The 19,502-nt window shown below is 43.0% G+C and overlaps 1 protein-coding gene across 1 annotated transcript in view; it reads left to right on the forward strand.

Annotated features, from left to right (window-relative positions):
* The window catches only part of vwf (von Willebrand factor), a 189,697-nt gene that overhangs the window by 87,651 nt on the left and 82,544 nt on the right, over positions 1-19,502 (forward strand). Inside the window, 11 exon segments of the mRNA XM_042302000.1 lie at positions 2,795-2,941; positions 3,210-3,353; positions 13,170-13,313; positions 13,816-13,980; positions 14,477-14,523; positions 14,898-14,981; positions 15,599-15,692; positions 15,878-16,116; positions 17,101-17,290; positions 17,528-17,869; positions 18,241-18,479. Coding sequence (XP_042157934.1) covers positions 2,795-2,941; positions 3,210-3,353; positions 13,170-13,313; positions 13,816-13,980; positions 14,477-14,523; positions 14,898-14,981; positions 15,599-15,692; positions 15,878-16,116; positions 17,101-17,290; positions 17,528-17,869; positions 18,241-18,479 — 1,835 coding nt within the window.

The following is a 19,502-nucleotide window of genomic DNA, read 5'->3' on the forward strand; positions in this document are numbered from 1 at the left end:
TTCTATTGACGTACAGTCACTAGAAAACAAACTGGAGGAGCTTCGTTCCAGACTATCCTATCAACCTGAACAACTCTAAGATTCTAGGTTTCTCAGATTCGTGGCCGAACATGGATAAAATACACCCCATTGGCTTTTCCACGTAAACAACTCTATTTACCAAGAGAGTTTTCATCTATATTTTTCGAAGCTGTCTATTTATGCTAAACTACACGTCTCCAAGGTGTACACCTCAAAAGCGCTGAAATAGTCAAACCACACTACATGGACACTGTGGGGAAGAAGGTACGACAGTGACTTTTCATCCTGAGGCTGAAGAAATTAGACCTTTCCCCATGGGCCCTCACAATGTTCCACAGAAGCACCATCGAGAACATCACAGCCTGGTATAGTAACTCCAATTCCACTGACCTCAAGTCTCTACAGAGGGTGGTACACTCAGCCAAACGCACCATTGGGTGTTCACTGCTTGCCCTCCAGGACACCTACAACTCCAGGTGTCGCAGGAAAGACAATAAGGTCATCAGGGACGTCAGTCATCTGAGCCATGACCTGTTCTCCCCACTTCCATCAGTCAGACATGGGCAGTATAGGAGCATCATGGCAAAAACTGGAAGATTGGCAAATAGTTTCTACACCCCCAGACCATAAGGCTGTTGAATAGCCACCACTTGTCAGCTACCTGCTCTCTAACTCGGACGCTTACAAGAAATCCTACTATGCCCTCAGACAAACCATCAAACAGGAAAAGCGTAAATACAGGACTAAGATTGAATCCTACTACACCGATGCTCATCAGATCTGGCAGGACTTGCAAACTATTACGGACTATAAAGGGAATCCCAGCCATGAGCTGCCCAGTGACACGAGCCTACCAGACGAGTTAAACTGCTTCGAAAACTGAAGCACACATGAGAGCACCAGCTGTTCTGGATGACGGTGTGATCAAGCTCGCCGTAGCCGATGTGAGTAAGCCCTTTACACAGGTCAACATTCAGAAGGCCACAGGGCTAGGTGGATTCCTAGGGCGTATTCTCCGAGCATGCGCTGACCAACTGGTAAGTGTCTTCACTGAAATGTTCAACCTGGCCAAGATTGTAATATCTACATGTTTCACCATGGTTCCTGTGCCCAAGAACACCAAGGTAACCTTCCTAAATGACTACCAACCCGTAGCACTCACGTCTGTAGCAATGAAGTGCTTATAAAGGTTGGTCATGGTTCACATCAACACCATCATCCCAGAAACCCTAGAGCCACTCAATTTGCCTACCACACCAACAGATCCACAGATTACGCAATCTATATTGCACTCAACACTGCCCTGTCCCACCTGCACAAAAGGAACACCTACATGAGAATGCTACAGATCAGAGTTAAACAACATAATGCCCTCAAAGCTGATCACTATGCTAAGGACCCAGGGACTAAACACCTCCCTCTGCAACTGGATTCAGGATTTCCTGATGGGCCACATCCAGGTGGTGAGGGTAGACAACAACCCATCCGCAACACTGATCCTCAAAATTATGGCTCCTCAGGGGTGTGTGCTTAGTCCCTTCCTGTATCCTTGTTCACCCATGACTGCGTGTCCAAGCATAACTCCAACACCATCATTAAGTTTGCAGACAACACAACGGTGGTAGGCCTGATCGCCGACAACGATGAGACAGCCTATAGGGAGGAGATCAGAGACCTGGCAGTGTGGTTCCAGGACAACAACATCTCCCTCAACTTGATCAAGACAAAGCAGATGATCGTGGACTACAGGAAAAGGAGGGCCGAGCACACCCCCATTCTCATCGATGGGGCTGTAGTGGAGCAGATTGAGAGCTTTAAGTTCCTTGGTGTCCACATCACCAGCAAACTATCATGGTTCAAACACACCAAGACAGTCGTGAAGAGGGCACGACAATGTGTGTTCCTCCTCAGGAGACTGAAAAGATTTGGCATGGGTCCTCAGATTCTCAAAAAGTTAAACAGCTGCACCATTGAGGCACCCTAACTGGTTGAATCACCACCTGGAATGGCAACTGCAAGACGTTACAGAGGGTAGTGCATACGGTCCACTACATCACTGAGGCCAAGCTTCCTGCCATCCAGGACCTCTATACCAGGAGGTGTCAAAAGAAGGCCCTAAAAATTGCCAAAGACTCCCGCCACCTAGTCATATACTGTTCTATCTGATACCGCACGGCAAGCGGTACCAGAGAGCCAAGTCTAGGTCCAGAAGGCTTCTTAAGACTGCTGAACAGCTAATCAAATGGCAGACTAGACTATTTGCATTGACCCCCCCTTTTTTTACACTGCTGCTACTCGCTGTTTATTATCTATACGTAGTAACTTTAACCCTACCTACATGTACAGTACATATTACCTAAATTACCTCACTTTCTAGGGAGTTTTTCCTAGCCACCGTGCTTCTACACCTGCATTGCTTGCTGTTTGGGGTTTTAGGCTGGGTTTCTGTACAGCACTTTGAGATATCAGCTGATGTACGAAGGGCTATATAAATACATTTGATTTGACTAACCTGTACCCCTGCACATTGACATATTGACTCTTTAGTTTATTTAGTACATCTTTTTCTTAACACTTATCTTTCTTAAAACTGCTTTGTTGGTTAAGGGATTGTACATAAGAATTTCACGGTAAGTTGTATTAGGCGCATGTGACAAATAAAATTAGATTTGATACACCCACACACCTCACCCACATTTGTGAATATAGATGAGGTCTGGTGAATTCCCCTACTACTCTGTGATTGGTTGATATCCTGTGACCTCTGACCCAGTGCCATGCAGGAAGCCGATGGATGTCCTGTTCCTGCTGAGAGGCGGGAATAAGGCGGGGCCAGAGACTGACGGGCAGCCAGAGGGCGGGACAGAATTTGAGGACATGAAGACATTTGTCAAAGCCTTCATCAACAGCGCTGATATCGGTACGCCTGCTGGCCAATCAGAACACAGTTTTCACTGAACCACCTTACTAGTAAGATCTGTGTTCTGATTGGGTGGTTCTAAAAGTAGCTACTTCGCTCCTGTATTCCTCCGCAAGATCTCACTGTACCACCCAATCACAACACAAATCTCACTGAACCACCCATAACATCAAAAAGTAACATAAAGTAAAATAACACATTGCTGAAGGCAGAGAACGATGGTCTGTAAGAGACTGGAAATATAATTCCCCGTGGGATGTGTTTTCAGGTCGGAACGAGACTCAGGTGGGTGTGGTTACATACGGAGAGACCAGTAGTGTGGGCGTGGCCTGGAGTGAGGAGCAGGACAGGACACACCTGCTGACCCTGGTGGACCAGCTGACCAGTCCGACACACACACACACCGCACTGGGTAATACACACACACAAACACACACACACACACACACACACCACTGGGTAATACACACACCACTAGGTAATACGCATACCACTGGGTAATACACACGCACACACACACCACTGGGTAATACGCACACACACACAATCCCTACGTCATCAGAGCGCAACGTATGTTTGTTGTTGTTGAGCACTGCTGAAACCTGAACTAATGACCTCGGTTTAACAGTTGACAGTGTTTTATATACTTTTTATTTTATTTTGGAACCTGAGGCTCTGTTGGGCTAAATGCTGTGAGCACTGCTATCTGTCCCGGGATCCTGCCAGATTCTGTATAGGGGGAGAGACGCGAAAGCCCAGCTAGCTGGCTCGGCGGTCTCAGATAGAGGCCGCTATTGAATGTTTCCAGCGTTGCAGGAGCTGTGTTTACTTTGCTTTGTTCCAGGACAATGTGGGCCACACTGATTTTCAATGTAGCAACTGTTTGCTTGCGGAGGAATACAGGAGCGAAGTAGCTACTTTTAGCAAGCAAGTAACAAACCTACAAAAGCTACTGGGGAACCCACGCCCACCTTCTTTTTATTTTACTTCCACTCCAGTAGCCAGACGCCGCTCTGGTCTGGTGGAAGTTTCACCGCTGTGGTGGCTTTCCACAGCCGACTTCCCGGTGCTAGGCAGGGTTCCATCCCCGAGGGGTTCTCGCCTCTTCCCTGGAGAACGGACCTGTTCTTGACCCAACCAACCAGCCATGGAGTTACGTCACTCGCTGTGGAAGTCTAAGAAGGCGTCCTTTGGCAATAGGGGTCTCCATGGAGATATTGAGCCCGGAACTGACAGCGGTTGCATTAAGGAGAAGTGGATCTAAAATTCCATGTATAACACTTGTATCTTTGACCAACGTTTATTATGAGTGTTTCTTTAAATTGATGTGGGTGTCTGCAAAATCACTGGATGTTTTTGGAACTACTGAACATAACGCGCCAATGTATACTGAGGTTGTTTGATATAAATACGAACTTTACCGAACAAAACATACATGTATTGTGTAACATGAAGTCCTACGAGTGTCATCTGATGAAGATTATCAAAGGTTAGTGATTAATGTTATCTCTATTTCAGATTTTTGTGACTCCTCTCTTTGGCTGGAAAAACGACTGTGTATTTCTGTGACTTGGCGGTGACCTAACATAATCATTTGTGGTGCTTTCGCCGTAAAGCCTATTTGAAATCGGACACTGCAGTGGGATTAACAAGACGTTTGTCTTTAAAATGGTGTGAAATACTTGTATGTTTGTACATGATCTTAGGGGCATTGGCAAACACAATGTAACTAATTTAATTTATGTACCCTTAATTGCACCGAATACATCTGTTTATCCAACAGCTATTGTAATCAGTAATCATGCGCCTATAAACCAGAGTTACAGTGTTAGCACTGAGGCGGTGTGCAATAGTAGGAAGACCACTTTATGCAGCTCACCCTGCACTCACCCATCAGCTCCAATGTAAATAACATGAGTAAGTCTACCTCTGATAAGCCTCCCAGTAAAGCATTAAAAACAATCAAGCAACCCAGAAAAGTGAAGAAAATAGCCCATGTTAACATATGTAGCCTAAGAAACAAGGTTTTTGAAGTCAATAACTTGCTTGTAACAGATGACATTCATATTCTGACTATCTCAAAAAACAGAAATGCCAAATGGAGGCGGTGTTGCGGTAATATGGCTATAGGGTCATATTCCTCACCTAAAGACCATTCTTGTGGGAAGCTGCTATAGCCCACAAGTGCTAACAGCCAATATCTGGATAACATGTGTGAAATGCTTGATAATGTATGTGATATCAACAGAGAAGTATATTTTCTCTGTGATTTAAATATTGACTGGACATCATCAAGCTGCCCAATCAGGAAAAGCTTCATACTGTAACCAGAACCTGTAACCTGGATCAGGTTGTCGGTCAACCTACCAGGTAGTTACAAACAGCACAGGAATTAAATCATCAACATGTATTGATCACATCTTTACTAATGCTGCAGATATTTGCTTTAAAGCAGTATCCTAGTTCATAGTATGTCGTGATCACAATATAAAAGCCATATCTAGGAAAACCAAAGTTCCAAAGGATGGGCCTAATATAGTGTATAAGAAGTCATACAATAAGTTTTATAGGGATTAATATGTTGATGATGTAAAGAATATTTGCTGCTCTGTGGTGTGTAATAAGGAGGAACCAGAACCTTTGCTTGACGCATTTATGAAACTACTTATTCCAGTTATTAATAAGCACGCACCCATTAAGAAAATGACTGTAAAAACTGTTAAATTCTCACCTCCTTCATTCATTGAATCGGATTCATCGCAAAACCCACTGATATTGCAAACTACTTTAATTACTTTTTCATTGGCAAGATAAACAAACTTAGGGATGACATGCCAGTAACAAACGCTGACACTACACATCCAAGTATATCGGACCAAATTATATAAGACAAGAATTGTACTTTTGAATTCCGTAGTCAGTGTGGAAGAGGTTAAAAAAGTATTGTTTTCTATCAACAATGACAAGCCAAGTCTGACAATCTGGATGGAAAATTACTGAGGATAAAAGCAGACGATATTGCCACTCCTATTTGCCACATCTTCAATTTAAGCCTACTAGAAAGTATGTGCCCTCAGGCCTGGAGGGAAGCTAAAGTCATTCCTCTACCCAAGAATAGTAAAGCCCCCTTTACTGGCTCAAATAGCTGACCAATCAGCCTGTTACCAACCCTTAGTAAACTTCTGGAAAAAATGGTGTTTGACCAGATACATTACAATGCTATGTCACAGTAAACAAATTGACATCAGAATTTCAGCATGCTTATAGGGAAGGACACTCAACAAGCACTGCACTTACAAAAATGACTGATGATTGGCTGAGAGAAATTGATGGAAAAATGATTGTGTGGGCTGTCCTGTTATAGACGTCAGTGATTGACATTATCAATCATAGTGTGCTGCTGGAAAAAACGTTTATGTTATGGCTTTACACCCCCTGCTATAATGTGGATGAAGAGTTACTTGTCTAACAGAACACAGAGGGTGTTCTTTAATGGAAACATCTCAAGTATAATCCAGTTAGAATCAGGAATTCCCCAGGGTAGCTATTTAGGCCCCTTGCTTTTTCTATTTTTACGAACAACATGCCACTGACCGAGTAAGGCCAGAGTGTCTATCTATGCGGATGACTCATCACTATACACGTTGGCTACTACAGTGACTGAATTGCAACACTCAACAATGAGCTGCAGTTGGTTTCAGACTGGGTGGCAAGGAATAAGTTAACACTAAATATTTCTAAAACTAAAAGCATTGCATTTGGAACAAAACACTCACTAAACTATAAACCTCAACTATATACTCTAATAAAAAATGTGGATATTGAGCAAGTTAAGATGACTAAACTGCTTGGAGTAACCCTAGACTGTAAACTGTCATGGTCAAAAGATGGGGGGGGGAGTCTGTATATAATAAAGCAATGCTCTGCCTTCTAAACAACACTATCAACACGGCAGGTCTTACAGGCCCTAGATTTGTCGCACCTTGACTACAGTTCAGTTGTGTGGTCAGGTGCCACAAAGAGGGACTTAAAGCAGGAAAATTGCAATTGACTCAGAACAGGGCAGTACGGCTGGCCCTTGGATGTACACAGAGAGCTAATATTAATAATATGCATGTCAATCACTCCTGGCTCAAAGTAGAGGAGAGATTGACTTCATCACTACTTTTAGTTATGAAAGATATTGTCATGTTGAATGCACAGAGCTGTCTGTCTACCCGACAAGACATGCCACAAGAGGTCTCTTCACAGTCCCAAAGTCCAGAACGGACTATGGGAGGCACACAGTACTACATAGAGCCATGACTACATGGAACTCTATTTCACATCAAGTAACTGACGCAAGCTATGAAATTTGATTTAAAAAACTGATTAAAAAAACACCATATGGAACAGTGGGGACTGTAAAGCAACACAAACATTGGCACAGACACATGCATACACACACACACACACACACGATAACATATGCACTATACTTACACATGGATTTAGTACTGTAGATATATATGCATCTTGACTAACTCCACAGTTTGTTGTGTTACAGCCTGAATTCAAAATGGATAAATAACACAAATGGTCCTTTTGTTCGATTAATTCCGTCAATATATATCCAAAATGTCAGTACACAGTAACCCATAATGACAAAGTTATATATATTTTTAAATACATCTTTGCAAATGTATTGAAAATAAAATACAGAAATATATAAATTACATATTTATTCACACCCCTGAGTCAATACATGTTAGAATCATATTGCATTAGCATTGAATAGCCCCTGAATGCAACTTTTCAGGGATGTTAGGAACCAATATACACAGTCAGTTAGGAAAGCTAAGGCTAACTTTCAAACCGAAATTTGCATCCTGTAGCACAAACTCCAAAAAGTTCTGGGACACTGTAAAGTACATGGAGAATAAGAGCACCTCCTCACAGCTGCCCACTGCACTGAGGATAGGAAACACTGTCACTACCAATAAATCCGCGATAATTGAGAATTTTTCTACGGCTGGCCATGCTTTCCACCTGGCTACCCCTACCCCGGTCAAACGCCCTGCACCCCTCACTGCAACTTGCCTAAGCCTCCCCCATTTCTCCTTCACCCAAATCCAGATAGCTGATTTTTTGAAAGAGCTGGAAAATCTGGACCCATACAAATCAGCTGGGCTAGACAATCTGGACCCTCTCTTCCTAAAATTACCCGCCGATATTGTTGCAACACCTATTACTAGCTTGTTCAACCTCTCTTTTGTATCGTCTGAGATCTCCAAAGATTGGAAATCTGCCACGGTCATCCCCCTTCAAAGGGGGAGACACTCTAGACCCAAACTGCTACAGACCTATATCTATCGTACCCTGTCTTTCTAAGGTCTTCGAAAGCCAAGTTAACAAACAGATCACCGGCCATTTCGAATCCCACCGCACCTTCTCCGCTATGCAATCTGGTTTCCGAGCTGGTCATGGGTGCACCTCAGCCACGCTCAAGGTCCTAAACGATATCATAACCGCCATCGATAAGAGACAACCCTGTGCAGCTGTGTTCATCAACCTGGCCAAGGCTTTCGACTCTGTCAATCACCACATTGTTATTGGCAGACTCAACAGTCTTGGTTCCTCAAATGACTGCCTCGCCTGGTTCACTAACTACTTCTTTGACAGAGTTCAGTGTTCAGAGTTCAGCTTTTGCTGCTGGTGATTCTCTGATCCACCTCTACGCAGACGACACCATTCTTTATACTTCTGTCTTCAATGTCATACAACTCTCCTTCCGTGGCCTACAACTGCTCTTAAATGCAAGCAAAACTAAATGCATGCTCTTCAACCGATTGCTGCCCACACCTACCCACCCATCCAGCATCACAACTGTGGACGGTTCTTAGAATATGTGGACAACTACAAATACCTAGGTGTCTGGTTAGACTTTAAACTCTCCTTCCAGACTCACATTAAGCATCTCTAATCAAAAATGTAATCTAGAATCGGCTTCATATTTCGCAACAAAGCATCCTTCACTCATGCTGCCAAACATACCCTCGTAAAACTGACTATCTTACCGATCCTTGACTTTGGCGATGTCATTTCTAAAATTGCCTCCAACACTCTCCTCAGCAAATTGGATGCAGTCTATCACAGTGCCATCCGTTTTGTCACCAAGCCCCATACACTACCCACCGCTGCCACCTGTATGCTCTCATTGGCTGGCCCTCGCTTCATATCTGTCGCCAAACCCACTGGCTCCACGTCATCTATAAGTCATTGCTATGTAAAGCCCCGCCTTATCTCAGCTCACTGATCACCATAGCAGCACCCACCCGCAGCACGTGCTCCAGCAGGTATATTTCACTGGTCACCGCCAAAGCCAATTCTTCCTTTGGTCGCCTTTCCTTCCAGTTCGCTGCTGCCAATGACTGGAACGAACTGGGAAAATCACTGAAGCTGGAGACTCATATCTCCCTCGCTAGTTTTAAGCACCAGTTTTCAGAGCAGCTCACAGATCACTGCACCTGTACATAGCCAATCTGTAAATACCCCCTCCAACTACCTCATCCCCATATTGTTATTTATTTTATTTATTTTGCTCCTTTGCACCCCAGTACTGCTACTTGCACACTCATCTTCTGCACATCTATCACCCCAGTGTTTAATTTGCCATACTGTAATAATTTCACCACTATGGCCTATTTATTGTCTCACCCCCCTTACCCTACCCCACTTGCACACACTGTACATATACTTTCTCTATTGTATTATTGACTGTATGTTTGTTTATTCCATATGTAACTCTGTGTTGATGTTTGTGTCACACTGCTTTGCTTTATCTTGGCCAGGCCGCAGTTGTAAATGAGAACTTGTTCTCAACTAGCCTACCTGGTTAAATAAAGGAGAAATAAAAAATATACAAAATAAAAGAATCACATTTGGCAGCAATTACAGCTATAAGTCTTTCTGGGTAAGTCTCTAAGAGCTTTCCACGCCTGGATTGTACAATATTTGTTCATTGTTCTTTTCTAAATTCTTCACCTGCTGTCAACTTGGTTGTTGATCATTGGTAGACAACCATTTTAAAGTCTTGCCATAGATTTTCAAGAAGATTTAAGTCAAAATTGTAAATCAGCCACTCAGGATCATTCACTGTCTTCTTGGTACCACTGCGACCACCACTGCAACATGTATGCTCTCGTTGGCTGGCCCTCACTACATATTCGTTGCCAAACCCACTGGCTCCAGGTCATCTATAAGTATTTGCTAGGTAAAGCCCCACCTTATCTCAGCTCACTGGTCACCATAGCAACACTGTAGCACACGCTCCAGCAGGTTTATTTCACAGGTCATCCCCAAAGCCAACACTTCCTTTGGCCACCTTTCCTTCCAGTTCTCTGCTGCAAATTACTGGAAAGAGTTGCAAAAATCAGTGAGGCTGGAGTCTTTTGTCTCCCTTTCCAACTTTAAGCATCAGCTATCAGAGCAGCTTACCGATCACTGTACCTGTTGTCACAGGCCGGCTCATAGCCTGTGGCAAAAATGAGGGGACACAAACAGGTATAGGCCAATCAAAAAGGTTCTTTATTGTAAACCAAAACTATTAACTTTAAACAAAGAAAAAGGAATGAGGTGTGAAAGTATCATAATGTAGGGTGTATGTAAAGTGCAGGGATGCGTGAATCTGTGTGTGTGAATGACTGAGTGAAAAATACGTAAAACTACAAAGGAACAAACACAACAGGATCATACCTGAAGGAGCAGAGAGAGAGAGACAAGAATGTTTAGTGAAGCAGTTTAAATACCCCGAGCCCAGGTGGCTCCAATCACTAACGACCCTCCTCTGCCTCCAGGAGGAACCGCCCCTGCAATGCAGAGGAGGGGCCGTGACACTGTACACAGCCAATCTGTAAATAGCACACCCAACTACCTCATCCCCATATTGTTACTTATCCTCTTGCTCTTTTGCACCCCAGTATCTCTACTTGCACATCATCATCTGCACATCTATCACTCCAGTGTTAATGCTAAATGGTAATTATTTTGCCATCATGGCCTATTTATTGCCTTACCTCCCTACTCTTCTACATTTGCACACACTGTACTTAGATTTTTTCTATTGTGTTATTGTCTGTACGTTTTTTTATGTGTCACTCTGTGTTGTTGTTTCAGTCGCACTGATTTGCTTTATCTTGGCCAGGTCGCAGTTGTAAATGAGAACTTGTTCTCAACTAATTTACCTGGTTAAATAAAGGTGAAAAAAAATAAAAAATAAAATAATGCCAGCCTGCTAATACAGCTAAACAGATCCAACTGAAAATGCCTTGGAGGGGGAAACCCTGTGGAGCTACCACTGAACATGTGGACTATCTAACTGAAAATCCCTTGGAGGGGGAAACCCTGTGGAGCTACCACTGAACATGTGGACTATCTAACTGAAAATCCCTTGGAGGGGGAAACCCTGTGGAGCTACCACTGAACATGTGGACTATCTAACTGAAAATCCTTTAGAGGGGGAAACCCTGTGGAGCTACCACTGAACATGTGGACTATCTAACTGAAAATCCATATTGGCGTACAAAATCCAAAATCCAGGACCCATATAACAAACTAGTAGCCTGGTAAATAGATTTCTGGTCTATAGTTTTGCAATCCCATAGGCAGCACGGTTAGAGCCATTTCACTGTAAGGTAATAAACTTTGATTTGATTTTTAATATACAGTCAAATTTAACGGATGAACAGTTGATATTTTACATTGAAGTAGTGCATTCGGAAAGTATTCAGACCCCTTGACTTTTTACACATTGTGTTACATTGCGGCCTAATTCTGAAATGGATTAAATGTTTTTTTCCCTCATCAGTCTACACACAATACCTTATAATGACAAAACTAAAACAGGTTTACCATTTTTGCAAATGTAAAAATAAAAAAAATGGAGATATCACATTTACATAAGTATTCATACACTTTATTCAGTGCTTTGTTGAAGCAACGTAGGCAGCAATTACAGCCTCAAGTCTTCTTGGGTATTATGCTACAAGCACACTTGGGATTTTCTCACATTCTTCCCTGCAGATCCTTTCAAGCTCTGTCAGGTTGGAAGGGGAGTGTTTTCAGGTCTCTCCAGAGATGTTCGATCGGGTTCAAGTCCAGGCTCTGGCTGGGCCACACAAGGACATTCAGAGACTTGTCCCGAAGCCACTCCTGCGTTGTCTTGGCTGTGTGCTTACGGTTGTTGTCCTGTTGGAAGGTGAACCTTCACCCCAGTCTGAGGTCCTGAGCACTCTGGAGCAGGTTTTCATCAAAGACCTCTCTGTACTTTGCTCTGTTTGTCTTTCCTTCGATCCTGACTAGTCTCCCAGTCCCTGCCTCTGAAAAACATCTCCACAGCATGATGTTGCCATCACCATGTTTCACCGTTGAGATGGTACCAGATTTCCTCCAGCTGGGACGTTTGGCATTCAGGCCAAATACTTCAATCTTGGTTTCACCAAACCAGAGAATTTTGTTTCTCATGGTCTGAGAGTCCAAGCGACTGTCATGTGCCTTTTAGTGAGGAGTGGCTTCCATCTGATCACTTTACCATAAAGGCCAGATTGGTGGAGTGCAGAGATGGTTGTCTTTCTGGAAGACGGGCAGTCCATTATATTGCGGTTGGGAGAAAAGTCAATGCAAAACAGTGTTGAATTCACAAGTTCTGCTGACAGGTCCATGACAATTTGACATTGTTTTCTCTTTCTGAAACTGATAGTCCTGTCCCAGAGACAGCATAAATGACTGCTAAAGAAAAACAATCTGCCAACACAGTAAATAGACCATGCCAGGTAACACACACTGTGCTGGGTAACACACACACACGCACTGTACAGGATAACATACACACATCACACTGGGTAACGCACACACATCGCTCTGGGAAACGCACACACATGGCGCTGGGTAATGCACACACATGGCGCTGGGTAACGCACACACATGGCGCTGGGTAACGCACACACATGGCGCTGGGTAACGCACACACAGCGCGCTGGGTTACGCACACACATCGCGCTGGGTAACGCACACACATCGCGCTGGGTAACGCACACACATCGCGCTGGGTAACGCACACACATCGCGCTGGGTAACGCACACACATCGCGCTGGGTAACACACACACACATCCCGCTGGGTAACACACACACATTGCGCTGGGTAACACACACACCGTATCATCTGATGGTCTCTCTTTCTCTGTGATCAGGTGCTGCGTTGCGATTTGCTGTCCAAACATCCATCTCTCCGTCTAGTGGGGGCAGAGTGGGTGTGGCCAAGGTGGTGGTTATGCTGGTGATTGACAGGTCGACTGACCAACTACAGGAGGCAACTAAGGAGGCGCTGACCGCAGGTTAGTGATGACATCAGAAGGAGGACCACAGGTTAGAGGTGACATGAGGAGGGCAGGAGGTTAGTGGTGACATCCTAAGGAGGGCAGGAGTTTAGTGGTGACATCATAACAAGGACAGGTTAGTGGTGACATCATAAGGAGGGCAGGAGGTTAGTGGTGACATCATAACGAGGGCAGCATATTAGTACTGACATCATAAGGATGTGATTTGCGATTTGCTGTCCAAACATCCATCTCTCCGTCTAGTGGGGGCAGATTGGGTAACGACATAAGGATGGCAGCAGGTCAGTGGTGACATCATAAGGAGGACCACAGGTTAGTGGTGGCATCATAAGGAGGACCGCAGGTTAATGGTAACATCATAACGATGATAGCAGGTTAATGGTGACATCATAGCGAGAACTGCAGGTTAGTTGTGACATCATAACTAGGACTTCAGGTTAGCAATGACATCATAACAACCACCACAGTTTAGTGATGGACATCATAACTCTGCCAACAGGCGTATCAGTTTTCCCCATCGGCATCGGGCCGGGTTACGACAGAGCTGAACTGAGCCTGCTTGGATCCCATGGCGACCAGGACAACACACTCCACCTTAACAGCATGGAGGAGCTGATGATGCTGTTAACACTGGACAAGAGCTACACAGACAAACTCTGTAGAGGTATAGTACTGGACCAGAGATACCTGGAGAGATTATGATGATGATGATGATATTGATGAAGATGAAGATGATGACGATGGTGATTATGATGGTGGTGATGGTGATTATGATGGTGGTGATGATGATGGTGGTGATGATGATGATATTGATGAAGATGACATTGATGATGATGACGGTGGTGATGATGATGCTGGTGATGATGGTGATGCTGATGATATTGATGAAGATGATGATGATGGTGATGATGATGATAGTGGTAATTGAATTGATGATGATGGTGGTGATAATGGTGATGCTGGCGATGATGGTGTTGATTGTGATGATGATGATGATGATGATGGAGGTGATGGTGATGGTAATGATGATGATTTTGGTGATGATGATGATGGTAATGATGATGATTTTGGTGATGATGATGATGATGGTAATGATGATGATTTTAGTGATGATGAGAGTGATGATTATGAAGATTGTGATGATGTGTATTCTTCCTCAGCTGGTCCTCCTGGAGTGTGTGTTGATGATGATGGGAACGAGAGGAAGGTGAGTGTGTGTTGACTTGCTGATGTGTTGATGTGACAACCATCATTTAACTACTGAACTACTGAATTAAATTAACTGCCCAGTGTTTCCAGATTTGTATGAAGTATGATCTATAATTACTTTCAATATGAGTAAAATAGTTTTCCTTCCAAAAAAATGTAATTAAGCATGGTGAAAAGCAGCATTTCTGTGTTCAAATGAAATTGTATTGGTCGCATACACATGTTGGAATGGTGTGTGTGCGTAGCGTACCTCAAATATATTATTTGAATAAGAGAATACAAACTTTTAAAAGTGCGATTTTCATTGGACAGTTACTTTATCTATTGTTTTCCTTGACCAGTCTGAATATTCAGCACTAACTTTGTGTGTAGCCTGGTGAGTCGTGGCTGCTTCCTGACAGATGTCATTCGGTGCTGTGCCACCCAAGCGGAGCCGTGACTGTTCAGAACCACAAGGTGAACTGTGATCGTCTGGAGCCGCCAGCATAATATATTATAGTATATTACATTATATTATGGCATATTACGTTATACCATATTATAATATATTTTAGTATATTCAAGCATGTTATGTTATATTATAGTATATTACATTATAGTATATGAAAGTCTATTGTATTTCATTATATATCATTATAGTATAATAAAGTATATTATATTATAGTATTAAAGTATTGTATATTATAGTATATTACAGTATAGTTTATTAAAGTATATTATTTTCTATTATATTTTAGTATATTACATTATAGTATATTAAAGTCTATTGTATTTCATTATATTACATTATAGTATAATAAAGTATATTATATTATAGTATTAAAGTATTGTATATTATAGTATATTACAGTATAGTTTAGTAAAGTATATTATTTTCTATTATATTTTAGTATATTACATTATAGTATATTAAAGTCTATTGTATTTCATTATATTACGTTATGGTATATTAAAATACTGTATATTATAGAATATTACATTATAGTATATTAAAGTACCCTATTTTATGTTATATTATAGTACAGTATATTATAGTATATTAAGAGTATATTATGTTATATTCGATTATCCAGGTGAACTGTGATCGACTGGAGCCCCCAGCCTGCAGTAACCACATGAGTCCTCTCAGAGTTCAGGATAACTGTGGCTGCCACTGGGACTGCCCTTGTTAGTACAAACACTAAGTACACACACATTAAGCACACTCACTCAGACACAAACACACACTCACACACATTATAGCACACTCACACACACATTAAGCACACTCACAATAAACATACACACACATATTAGATGCACTCACCCACACGCATCTGTAACACACCCCCTCCCTCCCTCCCTCCCTCCAGGTGTCTGTATGGGTAGCTCCACCAACCATGTGGTGAGGTTTGATGGCGTGGCTCTAAGGCTGGAAGGGGAGGGGCTATGTTCCTACACCCTGCTGACGGTTGCCGGGGACACGGGAGGTTCAGAGGTCACGCTGCACAGCGGAACCTGCCCAGGGTCATCCAATCAGAACGAAGTCTGCATGAAGGTCATGGAATTTACGCATGGGCAAAGTACTGTACTGCTGAAAGACGACATGACGGTAGGACCTAGGGGGGTGTACTGACTGTGTGAACTATGACTGGGGGTGTACTCTGAGTATGTGTACTGACTGTGTGTACTATGAGTGTGTGTACTATGAGAATGTGCACTGAGTGTGTGTACTAAGAGTGTGTGTACTAAGAGTGTGTGTACTAAGAGTGTGTGTACTAAGAGTATGTGTACTGAGTGTGTGTACTATGAGTGTGTGTACTATGAGTGTTTGTACTATGAGTGTTTGTACTGAGTGTGTGTACTAAGAGTGTGTGTACTATGAGTATGTGTTCTGAGTGTGTGTACTATGAGTATGTGTACTATGAGTGTTTGTACTATGAGTGTTTGTACTGAGTGTGTGTACTAAGAGTGTGTGTACTATGAGTATGTGTTCTGAGTGTGTGTACTATGAGTATGTGTACTAAGAGTGTGTGTACTATGAGTATGTGTACTGAGTGTGTGTACTAAGAGTGTGTGTACTATGAGTATGTGTACTGAGTGTGTGTACTATGAGTATGTGTACTAAGAGTGTGTGTACTATGAGTATGTGTACTGAGTGTGTGTACTATGAGAGTGTGTACTATGAGAGTGTGTACTATGAGTGTGTGTACTATTAGTATGTGTACAATGAGTGTGTGTGCTATGAGAATGTGTACTTTGAGTGTGTGTACTATGTGTGTGTGTACTATGTGTTTGTGTACTCTGAGTGTGTGTACTCTGAGTGTGTGTACTATGAGTGTGTGTGTACTATTACTGTGTGTGTACTATGAGTGTGTGTACTCTGAGTGTGTGTACTGTGTGTGTGTACTATTACTGTGTGTGTACTCTGAGTGTGTGTACTCTGAGTGTGTTTACTCCGAGTGTGTGCACTATAAGTGTGTATACTATGAGTGTGTGTACTATGTGTGTGTGTACTGTGTGTGTGTTTACTCTGAGTGTGTGCACTATAAGTGTGTATACTATGTGTGTGTGTACTGTGTGTGTGTGTGTCTAGGTGACAGTAGATGGAGCCCCTGTCTCCCTCCCATTCCGCTCCAGTCTGGTGGAGGTGATGCGTTATGGAGGAGTGATGTTTCAGCTGAGATCCGTGGAACACGGCTACATCCTGGCATTTACCCCTCAGAAAAACGAGTTCACCATCACACTCACCTCCTCCACTATCCACCATACCTCTGGAGTCTGTGGTACACACTCACAGATAAACACATAGTAAACACGCACACACACACATTAATGAAGTCATTTGTGTGTGTGTGTGTGTGTGTGTGTGTGTGTGTGAATGAATTAATGAATGAACAAATTTATGACATTTTTTTCGTGTCAATTCGCCAATGGGCATCCCGTCCCTTATGGGATTAATTGACACATAAACATACAATTCACTATGGTAATTAAATAATATTATTCTCTGTGTGTGTCAGGGTGGTGTGGCGAGGAGAGGGTTAATTATCTCTCTCTGAGGAATGGCAGTTCGACTTCTGACTCAGCTCTTCTCGTCTCCGATTGGATGGTATCGAGCGGTGACGGTGTGTGTGTCCCGCGGCATGCCCCAGTGTGTGTGTACGGAGCGTCGAGGGCATGTGAGGTGCTGCGCTCCGAGGTGTTCTCCTCCTGTCACACACATGTTCCCATCATGCCTTTCATTTTGCGCTGCCAAAAGGAAGCATGTCAGGAGACAGACGTCTGTGATGTAATTTCCTCCTATACACATCTCTGCCGACAGAGAGGACTCTGTGTCCACTGGAGAAGCACAAACCTTTGCCGTAAGTCTGTGTCCTGTTCTGTTCTGAGGACACCTGTATATAAATCTGTGTGTTTTGTTATGTTCTGACAACACCTGTATATAAATATGTGTGTTTTGTTCTGAAGAGACGTGTATTTAGCTTTGATTCCTGTCTCGGATCAGTGTTCTCTTTGTTTTATACGTTGTAGCACCTTTGGTGCGAGAAATGCACTTTACAAATAAAACCTTTATTGCTACTATTATTATTACTATTTGATATTAATATCATTAATTTTTATTAATATTGTGTATGATTATTGTTGATGATGATGATGAAGATTATGATTATTTATTATGATTAGTATGATTAAATATGATTATTATGATTAATATGATTATTATTGTGTGTAGCCATGCAGTGCCCCAGCTCCATGGAGTATGATGCATGTCGGACCGGGTGTGTGGAGGACTGCAGCAGCATTGGCCTGTCGCCTGGCAACTCAGGGGTTCTTAGTGGTAATGGGAGTGTGTGTATCACCAAGCCAACAGAAGGGTGTTTTTGTCCAGGGAACACGGTGCCGCTGGGGGGAGAGTGTGTGTCACCTGATGCCTGCAACCAGTGTGTCGACCAGCACGGACACACACACCCGGTGAGACACCACATAACCACACTCACACACAGATAGCTAAAGGTGTTTACCAGGACACAGACTCTGTTCAAGCAGACAAAATCAACGTGCCAGTTTGGTGGTGCCCTCAGGCCTACACATTTCTCATCCCTCTGACTCTCTGCTTCTCTCAACATGCCAGTTTTTAAAATGTCACCTTTATTTAACCAGGTTAGGCCAGTTGAGAACAAGTTCTCATTTACAACTGCGACCTGGCCAAGATAAAGCAAAGCAGTGTGACACAAACTACAACACAGAGTTACAGATGGAATAAACAAACGTACAGTCAATAACACAATAGAAAAAGTCTATATACAGTGTGTGCAAATGGTGTAAGGAGGTATGGCAATAAATAGGCCATAGTAGCAAAGTAATTACAATTTAACAAATTATCACTGGTGTGATAAATGTGCAGATAATGATGTGCAAGTAGAAATACTGGTGTGCAAAAGAGCAAAAAAGTTAATATAAACAATATGGGGTGGGGTAGGTAGTTGGATGGGCTGTTTACAGATGGGCTGTTTACAGATGCAGCGATCGTTAAGCTGCTCAGATAGCTGATGCTTAAAGTTAGTGAGGGAGGCAAGATTCTCCAGCTTCAGCGATTTTTGCAATTCGTTCCAGTCATTGGCAGCAGAGAACTGGAAGGAAAGGCGGCCAAAGTAAGAATTGGCTTTGGGGGTGACAAGTGAGATATACCTGCTGGAGCACGTGCTACGGGTGGGTGCTGCTATGGTGACCAGTGAGCTGAGATAAGGCGGGGCTTGACCTAGCAGAGACTTGTAGATGACCTGGAGCCAGTGGGTTTGGCGACAAGCATGAAGCGAGGGCCACCCAACGAGAGCATTCAGGTCGCAGTGGTGGGTAGTATATGGGGCTTTGGTGACTAAACGGATGGCACTGTGAAAGCCGGCATCCAATTTGTTGAGTAGAGTGTTGGAGGCTATTTTGTAAATGACATCGCCGAAGTCGAGGATCGGTAGAATAGTCAGTTTTACAAGGGTA

Source organism: Oncorhynchus tshawytscha, linkage group LG19, assembly GCF_018296145.1.
Source record: "Oncorhynchus tshawytscha isolate Ot180627B linkage group LG19, Otsh_v2.0, whole genome shotgun sequence".
Lineage (NCBI taxonomy): Eukaryota > Metazoa > Chordata > Actinopteri > Salmoniformes > Salmonidae > Oncorhynchus > Oncorhynchus tshawytscha.